This window comes from Bufo bufo, chromosome 1, assembly GCF_905171765.1.
Source record: "Bufo bufo chromosome 1, aBufBuf1.1, whole genome shotgun sequence".
NCBI classification, from domain to species: domain Eukaryota; kingdom Metazoa; phylum Chordata; class Amphibia; order Anura; family Bufonidae; genus Bufo; species Bufo bufo.
Window position 1 is genome coordinate 513,702,482 of NC_053389.1, and position 20,984 is coordinate 513,723,465.

At 41.5% G+C, this 20,984-nt stretch overlaps 1 protein-coding gene across 4 annotated transcripts in view; it reads left to right on the forward strand.

Moving 5' to 3' along the window:
* The window catches only part of MDFIC (MyoD family inhibitor domain containing), a 186,767-nt gene extending 166,366 nt beyond the window's left edge, over positions 1-20,401 (forward strand). For 2 of the 4 annotated variants that reach the window (XM_040411296.1, XM_040411281.1), the window contains exons 5-6: positions 14,119-14,415; positions 19,849-19,969. In XM_040411296.1, coding sequence (XP_040267230.1) covers positions 14,119-14,387 — 269 coding nt within the window. In that variant the 3' untranslated portion in view covers positions 14,388-14,415; positions 19,849-19,969. Of the gene's footprint in view, positions 1-14,118; positions 14,416-16,675; positions 16,693-19,848 lie in introns of those variants that run through there. The other 2 variants (XM_040411290.1, XM_040411304.1) reach the window with 2 other exon arrangements.
* Positions 20,402-20,984: the final 583 nt, after the last annotated feature.

Consider the following 20,984-nt stretch of genomic DNA (forward strand, 5'->3'; position numbering starts at 1 on the left):
AGCTGGTTGACATTGTATGCTGTTATTTAATCTATCATCTACAAAGACACCCAAATCCTTCTCTATAAGTGACTCCCCCAGTGTTACATCCTCTAAGACACATTAACTCCTTAAGGACACAGCCTTATTTCACCTTAAGGACCAGGCCATTTTTTGCTAATCGGACCAGTGTCACTTTAAGTGGTGATAACTTTAAAACGCTTTGACTTATGCAGGCCATTCTGAGATAGTTTTCTTGTCACATATTGTACTTCATGACACTGGTAAAATGAAGTAAAAAACAAAAAAAAAATTTATTAAAAAATAGCAAATTTACCAAAAATTTAAATAAAATTGCAAATTTCCAAGTTTCAATTTCTCTACTTCTATAATACATAGTAATACTTCCAAAAATAGTTATTACTTTACATTCCCCATATGTCTACTTCATGTTTGGATCATTTTGGGAATGATATTTAATTTTTTGGGGATGTTACAAGGCTTAGAAGTTTAGAAGCAAATCTTGAAATTTTGTTCAAAAACCCAATTTTTAGAGACCAGTTCAGGTCTGAAGTCACTTTGCGAGGCTTACACAATAGAAACCACCCAAAAATAACCCCATTCTATAAACTACACCCCTCAAGGTATTCAAAAATGATTTTACAAACTTTGTTAACCCTTTAGGTGTTCCACAAGAATTAATGGAATATAGAGATACAATTTCAAAATTTCACATTTTTGGCAGATTTTCCATTTTAATAATTTTTTTCCAGTTACAAAGCAAGGGTTAACAGCCAAACCAAACTCAATATTTATGGCCCTGATTCTGTAGTTTACAGAAACACCCCATATGTGGTCATAAACCGCTGTACGGGCACACGGCAGGGCGCAGAAGGAAAGGAATGCCATACGGTTTTTGGAAGGCAGGTTTTGCTGGACTGGTTTTTTTTTTACACCATGTCCCATTTGAAGCCCCCCTGATGCAACCCTAGAGTAGAAATGCCATAAAAGTGACCCCATCTAAGAAACTACACCCCTCAAGGTATTCAAAACTGATTTTACAAACATCGTTAACCCTTTAGGTGTTCCACAAGAGTTATTGGCAAATGGAGATGAAATTTCTGAATTTCAATTTTTTGGCATATTTTCCATTTTAATCCATTTTTGCCAATAACAAAGCAAGGGTTAACAGCCAAACAAAACTCAATATTTATGGCCCTGATTCTGTAGTTTACAGAAACACCCCATATGTGGTCGTAAACTGCTGTACGGGCACATGGCAGGGCGCTGAAGGAAAGGAATGCCATACGGTTTTTGGAAGGCAGATTTTGCTGGACTGTTTTTTTTTACACCATGTCCCATTTGAAGCACCCCTGATGCACCCCTAGAGTAGAAACTCCATAAAAGTGACCCCATTTTAGAAACTACAGGATAGGGTGGAAGTTTTGTTGGTACTAGTTTAGGGTACATATGATTTTTGGTTGCTCTACTTTTCACTTTTTGTAAGGCAAGGTAACAAGAAATAGCTGTTTTGGCACCGTTTTTATTTTTTGTTATTTACAATATTCATCTGACAGGTTAGATTATGTGGTATTTTTATTAACCAGGTTGTCACGGACGCGTCGATACCTAATATGTATACTTTTTATTTATTTATGTAAGTTTTACACAATGATTTCATTTTTGAAGCAAAAAAAAATCATGTTTTAGTGTTTCCATAGTCTGAGAGCCATAATCTTTTCAGTTTTTGGGCGATTACCTTGGGTAGGGTATGGTTTTTGCGGGATGAGATGACGGTTTTATTGCCACTATTTTGGGGTGCGTGTGACTTTTTGATCGCTTGCTATTACACTTTTTGTGATGCAAGGTGACAAAAAATGGTTTATTTATCACAGTTTTTATTTTTAATTTTTTACGGTGTTTATCTGAGGGGTTAGTTCATGTGATATTTTTATAGAGCCGGTCGATACGGACGCGGCGATACCTAATATGTATACTTTTTTTTAATTTATGTAAGTTTTACACAATAACAGCTTTTTTAAAACAAAAAAAATCATGTTTTAGTGTCTCCATATTCTGAGCCATAGTTTTTTTTATTTTTTGGGCGATTGTCTCAGGTAGGGGCTCATTTTTTGCGGGATGAGGTGACGGTTAGATTGGTACTATTTTGGTTGGCAAACGCCTTTTTGATCGCTTGCTGTTGTACTTTTTGTGATGTAAGGTGACAAAAAAATTGTTTATTTTGCACAGTTTTTATTTTTTATTTTTTTGGTGTTCATCTGAGGGGTTAGGTCATGTGGTATGTTTATAGAGCCGGTCGATACGGATGCGGCGATACCTAATATGTATACTTTTTTTCCCCCCCTATCTTTTACCAATTTTTTTTTACTTTATTTGGGGAAAATGACATTTTTGTTTATTTTTACTTGAAACTTTAAATTTTGGGGGGGGGGGGGGGAACTTTTTTTTGAAAACTTTTTTTCACTAAAATTTTTGTCCCGCTTTGGAACTTGAACTTTTGGGGTTCTAATCCTTTACAATGCATTCCCAGTACTTCTGTATTGGAATGCATTGGCTGTATGAGTAATACTGTGTGTATTACTCATACAGCTTCCGGCCTGTGAGATCAAGGGGGCTGGATCTCACAGGCTCGTCACCGGAAGGCAGCTCAGATGCCTAAGGAAGGCATCGCGCTGCCTTCCATGCCATCGGTCCCCCCTACAGCCGCATGGGGACCCGATGGCACCGCCACGCGCCGCCACCGCAATAGGTAAAAGCCGCAAACCGCAGGTCTGAATTGGGACCCCCCTGCGCATGTAGCCGAGGTGATTTTAAGTACCAGGACATAAGGGCGTACCTGTACGCCCTGTGTCCTGAAGAGGTTAAGCACAGAGATTTTTACTACCAAAATGCATAACTTTACATTTGTCCACATTGAACCTCATTTGCCAAGTTGATGCCCAATCACTTAGAGTGTTCAAATCAGCTTGTATTTTATGGACATTTTCCATAGACTGTACAGTACTACATAGCTTAGTGTCATCTGCAAACATAGAAATGGTGCTATCAATCCCGTCCTCGATATCATTAATAAATAAATTACATAATAGTGGACCCAGCACTGAACCTTTGGGTATACCACTTATAACTCTGGACCATTCTGAATAGGAATCATTGACCACAACTCTCTGGACACGGTCCTTCAGACAGTTTTCAATCCAATTACAAACTATACTTTTCAAGCTTATAGACCTTACTTTACCTATAAAACGTCTATGAGGGACAGTATCAGACGCCTTTGCAAAATCCAGAAACACTACATCCACAGCCACCCCTCTGTACAGGCTTCTACTCATTATAAACAGGGGCACATCAATGACTGAACTGAGCTCTTTAAGCACTCTTGGGTGTAATCCATCTGGACCCGGAGCCTTGTTCACATTTACTTTATTTAACTTCTCTTGGACCATATCTACAGTTAGCCAATTAAGTATATTACTGGATGTACTAACAGCCCCAGAACCACAGATATCAGCTCCTTTCTCTTCTTTTGTATATACAGAGCTAAAAAAACATTTAGTAACTATGCCTTTTCCTTATCTTCAGTGACTACCCCCTTTACCATTATTTAGGGGACCTATCTGCTCGGACCTTGGTTTTTTAGCATTTATATATTTAAATAATTTTTTGGGGTTTGTTTTGCTCTCTTTTTCCACCTACTGTTCGTTTTGTATTTTTACTAATTTTATCTTTTATACCTTTTTTACAGATTTTATTAAGCCCTTTGTAATCTTCAAATGCTACAGCTGACCCCTCAGATTTGTATTTTTTATATGCCCTTTTTGTCTTTTATTGCCCTTTTTACAGTAGCTATAAGCCATGGGGGGTTTAATTTTAGCCGTTCCTACTTTTTACCTAAAGGAATAAAATATTTTGTGCAATTACTCAATGTGGATTTAAAGCATTTATCCTCAGTATTATTATGTGACAGTAGCTGCTCCCAGTCTTTGCCCTGAAATGCTGCCCTCAACCCATGGAAATTAGCCTTTTTAAAATTCTGTGTATTTTCTCTGCCTGACAGAGTTTGCTTCTTATAGTTTAGGGGGAATATAATTATATTGTGGTCATTACTTAGTGTTTCTCGAACAGTAACATTTCCAACAAACTCTGCATTATTAGAAATTACCAGATCCAACAGAGCATTGCCCCTAGTGGAAGCTTCTACAAACTGGCCCATAAAGTGGTCCTGCAGCACATACACTCACCTAAAGAATTATTAGGAACACCATACTAATACGGTGTTGGACCCCCTTTTGCCTTCAGAACTGCCTTAATTCTACGTGGCATTGATTCCACAAGGTGCTGATAGCATTCTTTAGAAATGTTGGCCCATATTGATAGGATAGCATCTTGCAGTTGATGGAGATTTGAGGGATGCACATCCAGGGCACGAAGCTCCCGTTCCACCACATCCCAAAGATGCTCTATTGGGTTGAGATCTGGTGACTGTGGGGGCCATTTTAGTACAGTGAACTCATTGTCATGTTCAAGAAACCAATTTGAAATGATTCAAGCTTTGTGACATGGTGCATTATCCTGCTGGAAGTAGCCATCAGAGGATGGGTACATGGTGGTCATGAAGGGATGGACATGGTCAGAAACAATGCTCAGGTAGCCCGTGGCATTTAAACGATGCCCAATTGACACTAAGGGGCCTAAAGTGTGCCCAGAAAACATACCCCACACCATTACACCACCACCACCAGCCTGCACAGTGGTAACAAGGCTTGATGGATACATGTTCTCATTCTGTTTACGCCAAATTTGGACTCTACCATTTGAGAGTCTCAACAGAAATCGAGACTCATCAGACCAGGCAACATTTTTCCAGTCTTCAACAGTCCAATTTTGGTGAGCTCGTGCAAATTGTAGCCTCTTTTTCCTATTTGTAGTGGCAATGAGTGGTACCCGGTGGGGTCTTCTGCTGTTGTAGCCCATCCGCCTCAAGGTTGTGCGTGTTGTGGCTTCACAAATGCTTTGCTGCATACCTCGGTTGTAACGAGTGGTTATTTCAGTCAACGTTGCTCTTCTATCAGATTGAATCAGGCCCATACTCCTCTGACCTCTAGCATCCACAAGGCATTTTTGCCCACAGGACTGCTGCATACTGGATGTTTTTCCCTTTTCACACCATTCTTTGTAAACCCTAGAAATGGTTGTGCGTGAAAATCCCAGTAACTGAGCAGATTGTGAAATACTCAGACCGGCCCGTCTGGCACCAACAACCATGCCATGCTTAAATTACCTTTCTTTCCCATTCTGACATACAGTTTGGAGTTCAGGAGATTGTCTTGACCAGGACCACACCCCTAAATGCATTGAAGCAACTGCCATGTGATTGGTTGACTAGATAATTGCATTAATGAGAAATAGAACAGGTGTTCCTAATAATTCTTTAGGTGAGTGTACAATCCTATGATCACTTGTACCATACACTGCAGTCTATAGGAATGTTGCTGGATGCCTGTCAAGCCCTGCCACAGGCACATCTTAGTAGGCAGCTTACTTTGACAGGCCTGGGAGTATTTACATTGCATCTGTTATATGATAGAAAACACTTTTAGAATTGGTTGTTATTAAAAAATGTGCACCATTTTGTATCTGCAATTTGCATGTATTTTTCATAGTTACATAGTTGTTAAGGTTGGAAAAAAGACAAAAGTCCATCATGTCCAACCTGTAATCCTGCTATTTTGATCCATGGAACAAATCCCTCGATCAATGTCCATCTTACTTCCATCTTATATTACAACTAGACATTAAGCCCGTTACAATAACAGGCGCTAGAATAGTAGTGCATAGACATTAGTAGAATCTATATTAAATGGCAAGAGAACTTGACCACACTGACTGGTGGCTGTGGCTGGTGGCCAAGACTGGCGGCTGTGGCTGAGACTGCTGGCACTGACTGGTGGCTGTGGCTGAGATTGCTGGCTGTGGCTTGAGGCTGAGACTGCTAGCACTGAGTGCTGGCTATGGCTGAGACTGCTGGCACTGACTGGGGGCTGTGGCGGAGACTGCTGGCTGCGGCTTGTGGCTGAGGCTGCTGGCACTGAGTGCTGACTGTAGCTGAGAATGCTGGCACTGACTGGTGGCTGAGACTGCTGGCAATGACTGGTGGCCGAGACTGGCGGCTGCGGCTGAGATTGCTGGCTGTGGCTTGTGGTTGAGACTGCTGGCACTGGGTGCTGGCTGTGGCTGAGACTGCAGCTGGTGGCTGAGACTGCAGGCACTGACTGATGGCTGTGGCTGAGGCTGCTGGCTGCGGCCTTTGGCTGAGACTGCTGGAACTAAGTGCTGGCTGTAGCTGAGCCTGCTGGCACTGACTGGTGGCTGGGGCTGGTGGCACTGACTGATGGTTGAGATGGCTGGCACTGACTGGTGGCTGACACTGCTGGCACTGTGACTGGTGGCTGTGGCTGTATGACTGGCTCTGTCTGCTGGTGCTGAGACTGCTGGTAGCGACTGGTAGGTCAGACTGCTGCTCCTCTCTATATGGCTGATAGTGCTGTGACTGACAAATAGTGATGAGCGGCAGGGGCAATATTCAAATTCGCAATATTTCCTGTAGAATATTTGTCATATATTCGCAAATTCAAGATTATCTGTTCCTACTCCTGATACTGTATTCTCCAAAATTAACTGCAATATTTACTTCTGAGCCCTTTTTGTGCTGTGGCTTTCTATTCCTTTAGGCCTCATGCACACGAACGTTTTTTTTCACGGTCCGCAAAAACAGGGTCCGTAGGTCCGTGATCCGTGACCGTTTTTTCGTCCGTGGGTCTTCCTTGATTTTTGGCGGATCCACGGGCATGAAAAAAAAGTCATTTTGGTGTCCGCCTGGCCGTGCGGAGCCAAACGGATCCGTACTGAATTACAATGCAAGTCAATGGGGACGGATCCGTTTGACGTTGACACAATATGGTGCCATTTCAAACGGATCCGTCCCCATTGACTTTCAATGTAAAGTCCGGAGTCCCTTTTATACCATCAGATCGGAGTTTTCTCCAATCCGATGGTATATTTTAACTTGAAGCGTCCCCATCACCATGGGAACGCCTCTATGTTAGAATATACTGTCGGATATGAGTTAGATCGTGAAACCTCATTTCCGACAGTATATTCTAACACAGAGGCGTTCCCATGGTGATGGGGACGCTTCTAGTTAGAATATACTACAAACTGTGTACATGACTGCCCCCTGCTGCCTAGCAGCATCCGATCTCTTACAGGGGGCCGTGATCAGCACAATTAACCCCTCAGGTGCCGCACCTGAAGGGGTTAATTGTACTATCATATCCCCCTGTAAGAGATCAGGGCTGCCAGGCAGCAGGGGGCAGCCCCCCCCCCCTCCCCAGTTTGAATATCATTGGTGGCCAGTGCGGCCCCCCCCCTTCCTCCATTGTAATAAATCGTTGGTGGCACAGTGTGCGCCCCCCCCCCTTCCTCCCTCTATTGTAATAATTCGTTGGTGGCACAGTGTGCCCCCGCCCCCCCCCCCTTCCTCCCTCTATTGTAATAATTCGTTGGTGGCACATTGTGCGCCCCCCCCCCCTTCCTCCCTCTATTGTAATAAATCGTTGGTGGCAATCATTGGCCCCCCTCCCTCTATAGCATTAACAACATTGGTGGCCAGTGTGCGGCCTCCCATCTTGCGCCCCCCCCCCGATCATTGGTGGCAGCGGGTTACTAGCAATAGTACAAGATTCATACTTACCTGGGAGCTGTGATGATTGTGTCCGGCCGGGAGCTCCTCCTACTGGTAAGTGACGGTTCATTTAGCAATGCGCCGCACAGACCTGTCACTGTCACTTACCAGTAGGTGGAGCTCCCGGCCGGACACGAACATCGCAGCAGCAGGTAAGTATGAATCTTCTACTATTGTACTATTGCTAAGTAACCATGGCAACGAGGACTGTAGTAGCGTCCTGGTTGCCATGGTTACCGATCGGAGCCCCAGCGATTAAACTGGGACTCCGATCGGAACTCCGCTGCCACCAATGATGGGGGGGGGGGGGGAGATGGGAGGCCGCACACTGGCCACCAACGTTGTTAATGCTATAGAGGGAGATGGGGGGCGCACACTGTGCCACCAACGATTTATTACAATAGAGGGAGGAAGGGGGGGGGGGGGGCGCACACTGTGCCACCAACGAATTATTACAATAGAGGGAGGGGGGGGGGGCCGCACTGGCCACCAATGATATTCAAACTGGGGAGGGGGGGGAGGGTCTGCCCCCTGCTGCCTGGCAGCCCTGATCTCTTACAGGGGGATATGATAGTACAATTAACCCTTTCAGGTGCCGCACCTGAAGGGGTTAATTGTGCTGATCACGGCCCCCTGTAAGAGATCGGGTGCTGCCAGGCAGCAGGGGGCAGTCTTGTACACAGTTTGTAGTGTATTCTAACTAGAAGCGTCCCCATCACCATGGGAACGCTTCTGTGTTAGAATATACTGTCGGTTCTGAGTTTTCACGAAGTGAAAACTCAGCTTTGAAAAAGCTTTATGCAGACGGATCTTCGGATCCGTCTGTATAAAAACTAACCTACGGCCACGGATCACGGACACGGATGCCAATCTTGTGTGCATCCGTGTTCTTTCACGGACCCATTGACTTGAATGGGTCCGTGAACCGTTGGCCGTGAAAAAAATAGGACAGGTCATATTTTTTTCACGGCCAGGAAACACGGATCACGGATGCGGCTGCAAAACGGTGCATTTTCCGATTTTTCCACGGACCCATTGAAAGTCAATGGGTCCGCGAAAAAAAACGGAAAACGGCACAACGGCCACGGGTGCACACAACGGTCGTGTGCATGAGGCCTTACTCTCCATGTTTGTTGTCCTGTGTTATTAAGTGCATTCTGCAAAACTAACAACTTTTCTTTCACTTTTCACTCTGCAGGCATTTAGCTCTATGTGTGACCTAGAAAAGCTGCAAGTCTTTGCAACTGTTTAAGATTTTCCAACACACTTACCACTTTTTCAAAAAGTGGGTGGGAGGAGGTGAGAGCTCCTTGGCTCAACTAATTTAACACCTTAAGACCCTGCCCTTTTTCATCATAAGGACCAGGCCGTTTTTGGGAAACTTGACATGTCTTCGGAATGCTTTTACTTATCCAAGCCATTCTGAGATTGTTTTCTCGTGATACATTGTACTTCATGATAGTGAAAAAATTCGTCGATATAATTTCTCTGCTTTTAAGGCAGATAGTGATAAATCATAAGAGGGTTATTACCTTACATTCCCCATATGTCCACTTTCATATTTGCATCATTTTGTAAATCTAATTTTATTTTTTTAGGATCTTATAAGGCTTAGAATTTTAGAAGCAAATTTTTACTTTTTTAAGAAAATTTCCAAAACCCACTTTTTTAAGGACCACTTCAATTCTAAAGTCACTTTGTGGGGCTTACATAGTGGAAGACACCCATAAATGACCCCATTGTAGAAACTACACCCCTCAAGTTATTCAAAACTGATTTTACAAACTTTTTTAACCCTTTAAGAATGAAAGGAAAAGGAGAAAGCATTTTTAAATTTCACTTTTTTGGCAGATTCTCCATTTTAATTCATTTTTTTTCCTGTAACACATCAAGGGTTAACAGCCAAATAAAACTTAATAATTATTATCCTTATTCTGCAATCTACAGAAACACCCCATATGTGGTCGTAAACTGCTGTATGGTAACACGGTAGAGCGCACATTTTTTGAAAGAAAAACAATCATGTTTTTATGTCTCCATTTTCAGAAAGCCAAATCTTTTTTATTTTTTGGGCGATTGTCTTAGGGTCTCATTTTTTGCAGGATGAGATGACGGTTTGATTGGTACTATTTTGGGGTACATACTACTTTTTGATCTTTTGGTATTACACTTTTTGTGATGTATGATGACAAAACAATTTATTTTTTGGCACCGTTTTTATTTTTTTATGTTGTTCACCAGACGGGTTAGCTCATGTGATATTTTTAGAGAGCAGGTTGTTATGGTTGCCGCAATACCTATTATGTTTGTTTTTTAAATATATTTTGGTTTTAAACAATAAAAGCATTTTTGAAACACTTTTTGTGATAAAAAATGACAAAAAATTGCTTTTTTAGCACAGTTTTTATTTTTATAGAGCAGGTTGTTACGGACACGGCGATACATAATATATGGTTTTTTTTTGTTTGTTTTTTAAATTTTTAAAAATTTTATATGTCTCTTTTTATGGAGAAGGGGCTTTTTTTATTAAAACTTTATTTTTTTATTGTTAAAACACTTTTATTTCACTTTTATTATTTTTTATTTTTGTCCTGCTATGGGACTTCAACATTTTAGGGTCTGATCCCTGTTTCAATGCAACACAATACATCTGTATTGTGCTGTATTGAACTGTCAGTGCCTTACACTGTAAGATGCTGACAGTTTCCTAGGAGACCCAGCCCTGGGGCTGGATCTCTTAAGCTTCCGTAGCTGGCAGTCCTGATGTCGGGACTGTCATAGCAACCATCGGGTCCCTGTCATCGCAGCACGGGGACCCGATGGGGATGTACAAGCTGACTGCGGCATACAGGGGGTTAATCCGCCGGCATCAGTGTTTTCACCGATGATGGCAGATACAACCCGGCTGTCAGTATCAGCCAGGCCCCTGCTGCTCATCGCGGCAGCGCGCGTGGGGCAGCCGGTTAACCCTAGGACGAGAATGCTCGTCCTAATGCGTTAAGTACCGGCCAGTTAGGACGAGCATTCTCGTCCTAGGTCGGCAACGTGCTAACAACATTAGCGCTAGAAAACAAAAATCATGTTTTTGTGTCTTTTGATTTTCCGCCGATCGTCCTGTGTAGGGGCTTGGTTTTTGCAGAAAGAGCTAATGTTTTTATTGTTACCATTATTTGGTACAGTACATATGATATGTTGATCATTCAATATTAAACTTTTTTGGTGCAAGGTGACCAAAAATAGCTATTTTGCCACAGTTTTTATTTATAATTTTTTTTAACAGCGTTCACCTTAGGGGTTAGATCATGTGATCTTTTTATAGAGCAGGTTGTTATGGACAGAGCAATACCTAATATGTCTACTTTTTTTATGTATTTCAGTTTTACACAATAAAAGTATTTTTGTAAAAATAAAATCATGTTTTAGTGTCTTCATTTTCTGAAAGCCATATTTATTTTTTATTTTTTGGGTGCTTGTCTTATGTAGGGGCTCATTTTTTGCAGGATGAGGTGATGGTTTGATTGGCACTATTTTGGGGTACATATGTGTTTTTTTTATTGCTTGGTATTACATTTTTTGTGCTATAAGGTGACAGAATGTCATTTTTGACACAGTTTTTATTTGTGTAGGATGCTGACAGTTGCCTAGGAGAATCAGCCTAGGGGCTGGATCTCCTGGGCTTCCGTAGCTGGCAGGCTCCGATGACTGTGTAAGGCATCGGGGCCGCCACGGCAATCATAGGCCCCCTGTCTCCGCAGTGCGAAGAACCGATGGAGTCAGAGGGAACCCCCTCCTTCTGTAAACCCTGCACATGCCGCAGCATGTGAACGGTTAATCCGCCAGCGAATACAGTGATGCTGGCAGATACAGCAGGGGCCCGGTTGTCAGGAACAGCCGGGCCCATGCTGCTGATCGGGTGGGCGCAACTCCTGTTACCCGCCCGATCAGAACAAGAACATGTATGTGGGGATGCTGCAAGAGACTGCATTTCTTCACATACATGTACTTGAAAATGCGGTAAGGTTTTCATATAAATTTGTGACAACCATGACTGTCTATACTGGACTGAAATTTGAGGATGTAAGGCCAAATAGATCCCCTTTCAGATGGTATCAAACTGATGTCTTTGTGTTAGACCTTTTGTCATTCCCAGCAAGTGGATTACTTTACCAAGGGGAAGCCATGGCTAAGTAGACATTTATTATTACATAGGAGCCATAAAAGGGTCTGCACAGGCAATATATATTGATTACCTATCCTCAGAATAGGTCATCAATATCTGATTGGCGGGGGTTTGACATCTTGCACCCACGCCGATCAGCTATTTGAAGAGAAGGCGGCACGCCATGCAAGTGCTACTTACTCTTCATTACACTGCCCCTTGCCTCAAAAGTGCAGAGTAATTACAAGTACTTGCCCCATTCTGTTATAATTACACTAGCACTACTGCATTCTCTTCAAACAGCTGATCGGTGGGGATGCCGGGTGTCGGACCACTGCTGACCAGATATTGATGACTTATCCTGAGAATAGGTCATCAATATATACTGCCTGCACAACTGCTTCAACAAATAACATTTATTATGTAGAGAAAGTTAATATAAACCACTTACTAATGTATTGTTCCATATTGCTTCCATTGCTGTGTGGATTCATTTTTCCATCACATTATACATTGCTTGTTTCCATGGCTACAACCACCCTGCAGTCCATCAGAGGTGGCCGTGCTTCGACACTATAGTAAAAAGCACCAGCTTATGTGATCTCCCACGGTCCTGTTCACCAGAGAGGCCGACACTTTTTCCTATAGTGCGCAAGCACGGCCATGGGTGATGGATTGCACGGTGGTCGTAACCATGGAAACAAGCAGTGTATAATGTGATGGAAAACTGAACCAAGCTAGCAAAGGAAGCAGTATGGACAATCACAATACATTAGTAAGTGGTTTGTAATGTATTAACTTTCTCTACATAATAAATGCCACTTGCTGAAGTGACACAGCCCCTTTAATAAATGCTGAATGAATATCAAGAATGTTGCTTTTTTGCTTGCTTTTACAAATCTAACAATCATCCAATCAGCTTCCTATCTAATAGTGATTTACTAGCAAAGCCATTGCGTTCCCTCACTGCTTTTTCATTTAAAATGCTATTACACTGCTGAAAGAATGACTGCAACCGCACTCGTTCCCTCCCTCATTGTGTTCTAGTCATTATCAGTTACACAGGAAGATGTGCTGAACAGAATTGGGCATCTTTCATCCTGACGAAGGATGTCCAGAAGCCGATAAAGGAGCAAGTGCTCGTTTATCGGCTGCTCAATTCTATGAACCAATTATCGCAAATGAGCATTCCTTTGAATGCTCGTTCACGATAATTTCACGATAATCGTGTGATCTCATAGAGGCTGTATTATTGTCTCTCAGAAAACTTCTAACAACTGCTGCTCTTACGGGTTATAGTTACTAGATTTCTGGAGAAGGGCCGTTCATGCAGGGAGTTATTCTGACTATGTGATTGGAGTCGGGAAGGAATTTTTTCCCCCTAAAATGAGGAAAATTCGCTTCTACCTCACAGGGTTTTTTTGCTTCCTCTGGATCAATCTGCAGGATAACAGGCCGAACTGGATGAACAATTGTCTTTTTTCTGCCTTATAAACTATGTTACTGTTTTTTGTATCCCCCCCCCCCCCCCCCCAAAAAAAAAAAATACGTTTTTAGTACATTGTATGCACGCCAGAGTGTTGGCCCTAAAAATACAACTTCTCTTGCAAAGACAGCAGCTACATTGACAGAAAATTACGGCTCTCAAAAGGCGTTGATTAAAAAAATAAAAGTTGCTGCATCCCGAGGGGGTTAATGTCAGATCTGATCTGAATATACATCTTATCTACAGCTTAGTGAATCGTGCCAAAATAAAAAAAAAACATTATTAATAATTGTGCTTGTAATAACAAGTATTCTTTTGTAGCCATTAGAAGGGTAATGACTTTTAGTCATTCTTCCAGTATTGTCTAGTGTGTACTGCAGCTTATATTAATGTATTGCTTATTTTCTCTTAGTAATCGCGCACATAGGCCATTGTTCCTGATTCAGTATGGCATTGCTATAGTAACAATTGTCGAGCGGTAGGACAATAGGAATGCATTTTGATAAGATGAATGTAACTTTGCTTTTGTTTTGCAGTATTGTAAAATAGTGAAGTATTTGTTTCATTTAAAACCGTATTCCTTAGTGAGAGAAAATAATTAATATTTCATGGAACTTATAAAAATTGTATTCTATGGTGTGTGATTTTTTTACTTCATACTTCATCCTTTTCTATCTATCTCTGTATCATCTTTTTAGTTTTCTTTCTTTTTTTTTTTTGTATTAGACTGCTGTGCTTCTTTGATTTTGGCCTGTCTCTTCTGTCAGTGCACTGAGTTCATCCTTGGCCCACATCAGGTTTGCTCCTGTCTGCATGAGGCCTGTAATTCCTGCTGTGGCTACTGTTCCAATGTCTGTGTGGGCCTTGAGGAAATTCCCGCTGAGGACCTCAACTTCCACTTTGATTGTGACTTTGCCCTTTTTGATTCTTGCTGTGAGACGGCTGAGTGCCTGGAGATCTGTTTTGAGTGTTCTGAACTTTGTGAATATAGCTAGCTAAAATGATGACCAAGGTCAATGTTCAGTAAGTGCATTTATTTACTGTTTCACTTACATCAACGCTTAACCAGTAATTAACACACTCCTTTTAACCAACCCACACCAAAAAAATGTGCCCTTGCCCAAGCTAACATCTGTGCAAAGTGTGCTGGGACAAGCAACATGTATACATAGGAAGAATATTACTAAGTAAGAATTCAACTGGGTACTGTCATTTTTTTTTACTTTATATAAAAAATCTGTTTGGTATTCACATTCATTTACTTAAATTGATTTTACAGATATATTACATTAAATGATTAAAAAGTGTTCAAAATTACTTCAGAATTTAAAAAAAGATTTTTTTTTTTACTTGTGCTGAAATAGTCACAAGAACAAAGAATATTTCATGAACTGTCCACTTTTGTGATTGTGTAATTGCTAATGGAGCAAAGGCTTTGTTTGATAGGGGGAGCATCAACAGGCGACCAAAGACACATGAAAACGTCATGGTACCACTTTGCTGGTGTTCTGGAATGCCAGATGAGATGAGTCATAAGATCTAGCAGATCTGACAGGAACCGGACTGGGTCAGGCAAGGTGGCAGTGCAGTAATCTGTGAACCTTGCTGCTCATTTGCATACAGATTAAAGGGGTTTTCTGACTGTTTTATACTGATGATCTATCCCCTGAATATGGTTGGTCATCACTATCTGATTGGTGGGGGTCCGACACCTGGAAACCCACCAATCGGCTGTTTAAGGAGGCCACTGAACTCCTGTGAGAGCCGTAGCCTTCTCACAGCTTACCCTAGGCCAGTGACTACACATTCATCAGTCATGTGACCTAGGGGCAGCTCAGTCCCATTCAAATGAATGGGGCTGAGCTGTGATACTAAGCACAGCTGCTATACAATGTACAGCGCTGTGCTTAGTGAGCTGTGAGGAGGCCGCAGCACACAGTGGAGTGCCACGGCCCCCTCAAACAGCTGACCGGTGGGGTCCTGGCTGTCAGACCCCCACCAATCAGATACTGATAACCTATCAAGAGGATAGGTTTTGAGTTTGAGAAAGTCAGAAAACCTCTTTGAAAAGTACCTTTTCTCTAGAAGGATATATTTCCACTGGACCGGGGGTCGAGTGGAGGGGTGGACCGTAGGCGCAAAAGACGCAACCAGAGAATTTTTAGAAACCAATGGTTTTTTTATTGTTAAAGTGACAACGCGTTTTGGGGTTCTGCGGACCCCTTTTTCAAGTCGGTGGGTGGATACCGCTGGTGGAGAGAGCGCTGCTTCTAGCTCCTGGCACGTGTGGCGTCTGGAGACTTTCAGCCTCCAGACGCCACACGTGCCAGGAGCTAGAAGCAGCGCTCTCTCCACCAGTGGTATCCACCCACCGACTTGAAAAAGGGGTCCGCAGAACCCCGAAACGCGTTGTCACTTTAACAATAAAAAAACCATTGGTTTCTAAAAATTCTCTGGTTGCGTCTTTTGCGTCTACGGTACACCCCTCCACTCGACCCCCGGTCCAGTGGAAATATATCCTACTCATCAACCCAGACGGCGGCTTGGCCCCCGCCAAAGGGAATCGCGGACGGAATCGGCAGCATCCACCAGTGAGACATAATCAGTCGTATCCACCTCCAGTCCAGTTGCACCAAACAATAGGTGCATCAACAACAGGTGAGCAGTACCACTCTTCCTGTTGTTCTGGAGGCTCGGCTCTTAACTTATTTACCCTATGAGCGCCTTTTTTTCTCCTTGGCCATTATCTACTTTTCTCTAGAATGAAGCAGTGCATCACTTAGTGAAAGGTATGTTTACATTTAGCTGAGGTAACCCTACAAGGTATTGTGCATGGTTTAACAGTGAGTTTCCTGGTAACATATCCACAGGGCTCATGCACGCGAACGTGCCGATTTTTGCAGTCCATAAATGGCGGATCTGCTAAACACGGCCCATTATAGAAATGCCTATTCTTGTCTGTAAAATGGACAAGAATAGGACATGATCTATGATTTTTGCAGGGCTGCGGAACGGAGCAGCGGATGCAGACAGCACACGGAGTGCTGAACGCAAATTTTGCGGCCCCAAAAAATGCGGCTCGGATGCGGAACCAAACCATGTTGTGTGCATGAGCCCTATGTGATAAATATCAGATGGTGCAGATTCATTCAATGGGACCCACTGCAACCCCAAGAATGAGAGGTCTCCGAGTCTCGTTCTTTGCTTCTCTTAGTAGTCTTGCACTTAGTTTTTCAGTATTTGCATTGACTTTTTGAAACTGTGACACTATCCCTCTTTGCAGCAAATGACTTGACTGTTTGCAAAAACTAAATTCTTCTAATCACAGCTGTTTCAGTTCTAAGACACCATTAAATTATGGTAATAGCAATGGTATGTTAACAGGTGGAGTTTATTTTGGCATTCCTATGTGAAAATAATACATAACCACTGCGCAAACACTTTTGAACTTGCCATAATATTTGTAATTGTATTTCATGACCACCAATTTTTCACCCCATATGAACATTTCTTGATCTGTGAATGATTTTTTTTCCTTCTCTTTTTTCTGTAATGTTTATTTTCAGCTTTTTCTCTGTACATTTTCCCAGTAACTTTAGTAACTGTAGACCAGTCTGGCTTTTTTAATTGGTTTACTGTAGGTCTGTGAAGCTTCTCATCCATCCAGACCATGGTAAATCAGTAGTAATAAGTCAGAGCAACTGAACTTGTATTGTCTCTTGAAGACATTTTACTAGTCCTCTTTCTCCATTAGAATGACAAAAAAACTATACTCGGAATAAAGAATATATAACCAGCATCTTCACCTTACGTCCTTTGTTAGATACCCATCAATACACGAACAGGCAACGTTTTGGCTTATTGCACGTCTTTCTCAAGCAACTGCTTGAGAAAGGCTTGCAATAAGCTGGAATTTTGCCTGTTTGTATATTGTTGGGTATCTAATAAAGGACACAGGGTGAAGATACTGGCTACATATTCTTTACTTCTGCAAATTTGGTGGTGATGAGCCTGTCCACTAGGAGATGGGGCATCTTGGAATAAGGACTGGGAGTTGGTGATGTCTTCAAGTGCAATTATCTGGCATAAAATACTAGTGACTCATGTTTCAGTCAGCCTAATGTGTTTATCATATATCAACATTAGGTCAAGGACCTTATGGAGGTAAGATGTTGATTACTTCTATTGTCTGCCTCTTGTTGTTTAACACCTCTGGGGCGGTTTTATTGCACTCAATAGCTTTAGTCATGCAGATTGTAATTTATGAGTACAAGAATAAGTTCTACCAATAGAAACATGGCTCTGGATTCCCAGTTTCACCCATTGTGGATAACTTGAATATGAGGAAGTGGAACAGAAAACCCTAAACACCTTCCTTGGGATTGCACACAGTCACTGGTTCAGATATGTGAATGACTCCTTGGTTAAAATTCAAAATCAAGAGATACACTTGTTAACAGAGAGGGAGGACGGCTAGATGTTTATATTTATTTATTTAGGTATTTATTTTTTATTATACGGAAAGGGGGGTGATTTAAACTTTTATATATTTTTTATTTTTTATATATTACTTTTTTTTTTTGATCATTATGTGCCTCATATATGAGCTTATTAGTTTTTTTTATTTATTTTGGTTTATCAGGAATTTATTAATAGTTTATTTTGCTCACTTTTGCTAATTTCTTATCCTGGCCTGCCATCTGGTGGCCAAAATAAGAATTGCAGTTTGAATACTGTTAGGCTACTCAGTATGGCTGCTATTGTACATTGGGGAAACAAAACAGCGAATACTCCAGTGTACAGGCCAGGACAGAAGAGCCAACACCTGCTGCCAGGACTCAGCTTTGTATCTACGTCTCAAGGACACTTGTTTAATTACAGGGAGGTGTGCATTTTAGACACAGAGGAGGACTGGTTTTAAAGAGGTGTGAAAGAAGCTATTTATGTCAAATTGTAGAAACTGAGCTTGAATAGAGGTGAAGGGGTGTGAATTCTGTTGTCTGCCACTTACAATACTGTTCTAACACCTCCCCTGATGAAGTTTAAAGAGGACCTGTCACTACTCCTGACATGCCTGTTTTAATAGCTTCATGCATTCTCCATGTTATAACAATTTTGGAGCATCTTTTCTTATGTCTGTATGTTGTGCCATTCCTTTTTTATTTCTACCAGAAGTTATGAATGAATTGCTAGCGGTCTGCAGTAAGGGTACAAAGGGGAGGTAACCAGTCAGGTGTGTGTACCTGCACAGACTCACTGTATCCAATCAGTGCTGCCATTTTCAGACTGTGCAGGTACACCCCCCAACTGGTTACCACCCGTCTGTACCCTTACTGCAAACTGCTAGCAATTTATTCATAACTTCTTGTAGAAATAATAAAGGAATGGCACAACACAGAGTGACAGGAATAGATGCTCCAGTATCATTATTACATGGGAGATGCATGAAGCTATTAAAACAAGCATGTCAGGAGTGGTGAAAGGTCCTCTTTAATCATGCTAAATAGCTTTGGTCATGCAAATTGCAATCAGCAGCTCACCTCAATAGTGATTATGATTAACAGCTCATGCCGACTGAAGCGTGAGTCACCAGTATTTAAAGCACTTGACTCTAATTTCACCTTCAAATTATCTGATAATCCTTAACCAGGGAACAGCAACCTCTGGCATTCCATCTGTTCTGAAGCTACAACTCCCATAATCCTCCCTTCACTTTTATGGGAGGTACAAGAACAGCCAAGTAAGTGTGCATGCTGAAAGTCGTTGTTTCACAGCAGCTGGAGTGTCAAAGGTTGCTGATCACTGTCCTAAACATTGATATACTTTTGCCATTTACAGACGTGATATTGGATCACTTTCCTCTGTCTAATATTTTTGACTCATTTGTTTGATTTGTTTATCGTTATCTACTTTAAGGATCTTCTGTGAAATCTATTGTTCTTTTAGGTCAAATTTATGTTGACATCTAGAAAGGTTTTGAAGGTTTCACAAACTTTCAAGTACCACTTTTTTTCCTGGAGTGGAATTTTAGGTTTTCTTAGAGTTGAAGCATCTTACTATATTACCACTCAGACTCAAGTGGTAGATTCACATCCTTCTCTAATTCAAAAGAAAAATTAATCCCCACAATCTGGATACAGAATTCTACATGATCATTTTAGCAGTATTTATTATATTGTGTGTTTTACTTTGCTTTGACTAAAATGCTTAAAAGAACTGCATAAAACAAATTATAACTGATAATGTGTGTGCCTATTAATAATTTTTCTGGAATATTTAATGTGTTGTATGTGTTTCAATGTTTTTTTTCTAAACAGTAACCAATTTGTAACTTTTACTTGAAAATTTTCTGGAGTTTTTTTACCTACTTTAATAACCTATGGCCTTTTTTTTCTTTTTCTTTTAAATATTCAATTTATAATTTTTGCCTGCCTGGATGACCTACATCATATGAAGATTGCTGTGTTCACTGTATCCTAGCTTGCTTATTTTGTGAGTTTGTCACACTCTGCAACATAGTATTGGGACAAGCTTCTTGTGGCATCTGTACTTCTGAAGTCTGTTGTTGCTGTTGTGGCGAAGAGATGGGAGATGACTGCAACTGCCCTTGTGATATGGATTGTGGAATAATGGATGCCTGCTGTGAATCTTCAGATTGCTTGGAGATTTGCATGGAATGCTGTGGAATTTGTTTTCCCTCATAAAGCAAACTGACTTTGATCTTCAAAAACTGGAGTTTTTATTTCAATTTAAAATGACTTTTAGATTTCTAGAACTCTTCCTTTTTGCACTGCTATTTTTTATTTTATATGAATTACTGGAAATTAAATTTGTACAAAAAAATGGAAATAGAAACAGGTAAGAGAATTTGTATGCTGCCCACTTCAGCTGTTGCAAGTGATTGTTAGGATCTGCCATCATTTGGGTTCCCAGATAAATGGCCACGTTCAGCTGTGTAGGACAGAGTTATAGCACCTAAATAGACCCTGGACAGCAGTGGCGCAGAGCAGAACGAAATAAAATGGCATCACGCCTAATTTTATTCTCACATTTGTTAGAGACTTTTATAAATTAGACATTTACCTATCAGCTGGGGATAGGTACTGAATGAGAACACAATATATACCAGTCATTCCCAGTGTAAATAAGCATTGAGGGTAATGGCTGTATTACACTAGCCAATATTTTGGCAGATAATAGCTAAAGAGGGTTCGCTCCTCCCATGCTGCAGAGGCAATGTATTAGCGGTGGTCTCCTCTGCTAGCTAGCAGGCAATCGCTGGGAGGGAACGCTTCCATCCCGACAATCGCTTGCTGATCTGTTGGTCTAATACAGGCTTATGCCTCATTCACACATCAATGTTTTGGTCAGTGTTTTCTATCATAATTGTGAGCCAAAACCAGGTGCAGCTCTAAACACAGAAGAGGTGCAGATCTTTATACCTTATGTCTGTGTACTGTAGCTCCAGTCCTGGTTTTGGCTGACATGTGAATGAGGCTTTAAGTGTGAAAAGGTACCTAAGGGGACAATTAAATTAATGACTTTCCCATCCATCAGATATAGTACTGAACTTCAGGGTCTAAGTATGAAGG